The sequence below is a fragment of the Mercurialis annua genome, linkage group LG3 (genome assembly GCF_937616625.2).
Source record: "Mercurialis annua linkage group LG3, ddMerAnnu1.2, whole genome shotgun sequence".
In the NCBI taxonomy this organism is placed as follows: Eukaryota; Viridiplantae; Streptophyta; class Magnoliopsida; order Malpighiales; family Euphorbiaceae; genus Mercurialis; species Mercurialis annua.
Genome location: NC_065572.1, coordinates 4,699,618 through 4,705,718, shown reverse-complemented (window position 1 = coordinate 4,705,718; position 6,101 = coordinate 4,699,618). Strand labels below are relative to the sequence as shown.

At 27.7% G+C, this 6,101-nt stretch overlaps 1 protein-coding gene across 1 annotated transcript; it reads right to left on the bottom strand.

Annotated features, from left to right (window-relative positions):
• Positions 1-861: 861 nt before the first annotated feature.
• LOC130014506 (ricin B-like lectin R40G3) lies at positions 862-2,660 on the bottom strand. Its single transcript, XM_050364916.2, has 5 exons — positions 2,468-2,660; positions 2,175-2,294; positions 1,884-2,100; positions 1,752-1,813; positions 862-1,654 (listed from the first exon to the last, which is right to left on the bottom strand). Exons 1-5 carry the CDS (start codon positions 2,615-2,617, stop codon positions 1,391-1,393), a joined length of 813 nt encoding a protein of 270 aa, XP_050220873.1. The 5' UTR covers positions 2,618-2,660; the 3' UTR covers positions 862-1,390.
• Positions 2,661-6,101: the final 3,441 nt, after the last annotated feature.

Below are 6,101 nucleotides of genomic sequence, written 5' to 3'. Positions count from 1 at the left end.
CAACTTACCGTTAACATATAATAACATAATATAAGTATCACCTTAATTTTATAGGAACGCATGTTGAAACTGTCGGAATCATTCAGAACATAAATTCATCAATATAGGCCACCTGCAAAATTTATCCAAAAAATAGATAAAATTTTTAATTTAAGCTTACATAATAGTTGAGGAAATCCACCAAATGATGCCGGAACGCGAGCATTTGAAAGATAAATAAAGACCCTATAACTGGCAAGTGCAACTGCCGCTCTATTATCTTCTGTGGGAAATTTGAAGAGAATAAGATAGTGCAACCACTTTATTCTGATCCTTCAAGGAACTGTTTTTGGATATAGAATAGAAAAGATGAATCACATAGTTATAATCTGTCTCAATTCATAAGTTAAATTCAAAACAATTTTTTTTTTTGGAAAACTACTAAAAAAACACAACTTTTGAATATGACGGACAAGTTAAACAATATTATAAAGTTTGGTACAAACAGACCTTAACTTTTTAAATAATTTTAAACAAAAGTTCTATATGTAAGCAAGGTCAAATAAATAAAAAAAGACGGCTAATTTGGCCCTTAAATTTTTTAAATTGATTAAAAAATATTACTTTTACAATTCAATTCAATATTTTTATTAATTTGTTTAGTAATTAATAAATTTATTATGTACATTATTTAAATAAAATAAAATTTTATCATTCATATAATAAAAAAACTAAAACTAAAACTAAAATTATAAAATATGTATTTTTAATTTTATAATTGACTTAATTATATGTTTATGAGGCATTTAATATTTATCATATATTCAATTTGGAGGTCATGTTCAATAATGTAGATTAAAAAAAATCATTTTTAATTAAATGTTGTAATGAATGGTATAGATTGCACAAAAAGATAACCACTCAAATTGAAGTGACATTGAGGAAATTCTAATTTTATTTGCCTAAGGAGACCACTAAAAGAAAATGGAGATAATATCTCTCAAATGTAGACTAATTTCCTTTCCATGTTCTCACATTACATCAAGTGAGATACATATTTCAATTTTTGTAAAGTAGGAATCGAAAAAGAAAGAAAAATAATTATATAGACTAAAAAATTGCAACTGATCATTAATGTCAAGCTAAACAAAACACGTATCTGATTCAACACCGTTTAACCCTTTAATAAAAAAAACAACAAACCTTAAAAAAAAAAGACAACAAACTTTTCAAAAAAAAATTACAAAAGTAAACATTCGAAAGAAAAAAAATAATTAAAAAATCATAAAACTACTATAGCCATAATCCATTATATTTTTGTTCTTGAAAAATCTTCAATATATCTTCAATTATTGATTCACTCTTAATATATGCTTGGGTGATATATTTTTATTCATGAGGGGAAAAAAAGTTAAAAATGTAGTTTTTTCTTTTTATCTCTAATTGCACGCCACAAAGACGCAATGTCTGTCCCCATTGTCTCAATTTCTTCATCTACTTCTTTAAGTCTCAATTCATTCAAATCATTCCTTAACTCATTAATCTCTCTTTTCAATATCTCCATCTGCTGCTGCACACCAGCTGCACTTTTGGAATTTGCTTCAGCTATTTGCGCACACGCTGCGTTCCATTCATTCCTCAACTCATCCCGTCTACAAGACTCGCAATGCGGATTCTGCAAAATTACACTCCAACTTAACACTCGCCATAATAACAATCTCATATACAAATAAATTGAAGTAAAGAAATAAACAGTGTGCATCAGAGCTTACATTCATGTCAGTCACAGTAAGTTCATCGCCTTCCAAATCTCGACTTCCTCCTTCGTTCAAGCCTATCAAAACGCGAATGATTAGCGAAAAAAGATGGAAGACTGCGGCATTTTCAGACAATTAGTAACTTACATTGAGTAAACTTCCATCTCTGATTATGCCCTTCATTCCACTTCCAGAGCCAAATAGGAGTACCATTTTTGATGGGATCTTCACCGCCGAAAGCATCCAAATTCAGATGGACGTTCGCAGTCATGCAAATGGCTCTGTAACCATCACCCAAATCATGGGTTTCCGACCAAAGTATGGACTCATCAACAACATCTTGATCATATGGTATCAGCTCGAGCTGTATGACATGAAACAGGCTAAGATAATAAACAACTCCCAAGATAATCAACAGGCCAAGTAGTAGTATCTTACTTGTTTAGTGTCTCCATTAGCCTTAATGGCCTGACCACTGGCTTTATTAACTAAAGCAAAGCAGGAGAAAAGTTGTTTATCCTTCACTGCGACAATGAATCTCTCAACCATGCACCAGTTCTACCACAATACTCATCATAAATCAAACTCAAGAAATAGTCAAGAAGCAATACATAAACTAGAAATAAATTACTAACTATAATATAATTATATGATTGCCAGCACTAATTTATGACTCAGTATCAAACCATCTACACATGGAAAGAAAAAGAAATATAGAAAGTTGGTCATACTTGAAATTCATCGGAAGGATCAGAAGGTGCAAGAACCACTTTTTCGTCTCTAATAGTGAGGTGAAAATTTGGGCCGTGTTGACAGTGAATCTTATAAGTGAGTTTATTAGAAAGGTCGCATTTTAGGTGAAGGAGAGAATGAGATTTCATGGTGGTTGAGTTGAATTGAGAGAATAAAATTTAAAAACCATAACACCAAAAGTCTATATATAGTGTTTGTGGGGAAGTTGCAATTATGATTTTTGTTCAATGCAAGCAAGGAACAGACTGTTCCGTGCCCCAGGCTATGCATACCAAATTCTTTTTAGTTTATTCCATGGTGTTCATCCAAGCAAGGAACATTGATAAAAGAGAGTTTGCCATGGGGTAGTACAAAAGAAAGGAAATAAAGAGACCGATAATAGTTACATACGCATAAATTTTTTATAAGCTCGACAAAATTGTATTATGTAAATGTATATAAAATAAATAAAATGGATAAAATGTAAATTTTTATGAAAAAATATACGCAACTGATGCGGCAAGTTATTTGTCGTGCAAACCAATTGGACGTTATTTTTGTGAAATTTTTAATCATAAAAAAATAAGTATTAATTAAAAGATTATCTGTCGCAAATGCTCTTTGTCGTGTTGTATGACATGACATAACCATAACATGGGATAAACACTCAATTTTTAGATAGATAATACTAGAAATTTTAAGACAGAAAAATTATATTGTTAAATTTTATATTCATATTTTTACGGAAGTTCAAAATATAGACAACTGCCAACCATAATTGTTATAATTGTTTTTTTAGGTCTGCCACTAAGAGCATCCCCAATGGTATTCTTTAAAATAAAGAGCATCTTTTGTAAAATAAAGAGCATCTTAAAAATAAAGAGTGATATTTAAAATATTACTCCAATGGACTCTTTAATATCAGTTTTTTATTGTATATAATTTTAATAATTAATAATAAAATAAAAGTATTAAATAATAATAATATTAAATTAATTGTCTCTCTAATATTAATTTATTTTTTATTTTTTTTCCATAAAAAATCTTAATAAAATATTAAATATTAATAAAATAATTCTTTTTATTTAATTTTTTATTCATTTTTTTATTCAGTTTTTTTTACTAAAAGTAAAAATATAACATTTAAAAGTAAAAATAACCACCTTATTTTTTAAAATTTAAAATTTTACTATTTGAAAAAATGAAGTAGAGAGTGAAAATGGCTTTCTACATGTGGAGAGTCATTGTACTCCTAATTTATTGTCAAACTCTTTAATTTAAAGAGTTTGACAATTTTAAAGAGTTTATTGGGGATGCTCTAAGACAAATATAATACTAAATATTATTGTTATATTTATCCTTGCAACTTCTAAATTAGTGTTCTTAAGGCCCTTTTGGAAGTGATAAATCACCACAAGTTCGAGGTTGATTTATGCAAGGCCGATCACCTGAGAACAAGGAACATAGATCTTGCAGAACACCGAATGGTGGTCTCCGGTGGTTTTTTCTGATGCTCAATTAATCAATTTAGTGTTTGATGGGGAAAAAAGAGAGAAAAAAAGTAATGTATCTCAACTATGAGTACCTTATAGTTAGTCTAGTCTGGTACATTACCAGATATATTTTGTTGGATTTAGTGACATTGAAAATCGTTAAAGTTGATTGGTCCTTATGATATGTTATCATAAGTCTCCCACAATATCTTATTTATATTTATAATTATTATTTTTATTTGTTAATTATATTTTTTTAATAAATTAATAGAAGGCAAACATAAAAAAATAATAATTAATGCTTCTTTAATATTTTAAAGTGATAAATATTTTTTTCTAAATACGACAAATATTATGAACCGAAAAAATATGTGTTTTGTTCAAAGCTACAAATCATTTTTAATATTTTTAAGATAGCTTCTCCTAAACTTTTTTTTTTTTATAAAATCCTAGACTAAATAATTACATAAAATTTTAGATTATTTTGACATTTATCAAGTCAAACAAAATGGCCTTAAGACGATTTATAGTTTTCTAATTGTACTCTTTAAATCACCATTAAAAGTAATAAAAAATATATTTGTGCATTTGATAACATTGAAAAAGAAAATAATTGGTGATAAAAATACAATTTAAGATAAAAATTGTGATTTTATTTTAGAAGATACTTCATTTTCAATAAAATAATGTGATTCATAAATGACTGTTGTATTGTTTTTCCAGTAGCCACGACAATTCAAAGGTACCAGATTGTCAAATAGTGATACAATTGAAAAAAAAAAAGATAAATATTAAAAAATTTGATAAATTATAATTTTAGGCCTAACATCTCAATTAACCCATATCTTTTCTTTCCCTTAATTTTTGATTCTACCCTAATTTTATAAAATCGACAATCTTACCATATTTGCATTTCTCAATTATGCCCTAACTTTTTAATTTAAGACTACTTGTTCACTCCAACGATGATATCATTTAAAAAAAAAACTAAATATAAAGATAATATTATATTCTTTTTTATTCGAATAAAATTCAAATAAATCCTTCATCTTTAAAATATAATTTAAAATTATAATCAATTTAAAATTAATTTAAAATCTTAACTAAATTTAATTAAATCTAAAAAATTTATTAAAAATATAATTAATTCCAACCGCTGTCTTCATCCTATCCTCCACCCTCCGACTGTTTCACGACTTAAATTCGAGGACTGTGACCGACTCAAAAAAATAAAAATAGTAGCTCTGTGTCGAGTCTAAACATCCATAAACCATTTCATACATACATCAATAACAATTAACTTTTTGGTAAAAATTCACAAGTATACGGAATCAACAAGTAATATAAACTGCGAAATCCGTAATCGTACCATACACAAAAAAAGCTATTAGATACACCTAATTATGATACTCAATTTGAATAGTCAAAAAAATATGCTAATGAAATTATTAAACTAAATAAACTGGAAAAAAACAAATATGATGAAAATTAACTAAAGCTGAAATTAAATTGAAGTTTAAACTTATGAGATGGAATTCAGGATTATTAATATTATTATTGCTATTTGTAACCTCCATAGCTTCCCATTTTGGGAAGGTATTTTACTTGGTCATTTTTTTTATAATCTTCACATTTAAGAGTTGAATAAGGATTATGGGTGCTTATTATGGATTATTACTGCATATTATCGAATTAAGTTTCTACTTTTATCTTTCTCTACTCCCCATTTGTATTTGAATCTTTAAAGGTAATGAGTGACTAAACTCTTCTAATTGGGTTTATGATATTACCTTACGTTTAGATATGTTTCAATGATGTATGAATGTACTTTTGTTTATGTGAATTGATTAATTGTTTATTTGTGGGTAATTAAAGGTCTTAATGACCCTATCTAGTATTAAATTATGACGTTAACAAGTTTAGGACTGATTAGACTCAATTAATCAACGACCCATATCGAATTTGTCACATGGGAATGAGCTATGTATGTTAGGTTTTCTAGCGGTATATTATTAGGTTAATCAGCATTGATTAGGTTGATTAGTAATAACGCGAGAGTGAGTTGCTTAATTATTTTGATTAGTGATAATTAGCCTTTGCTAGTTTTTGACTCGAGAGAGCAGAAATAGTGTCTAGGGAT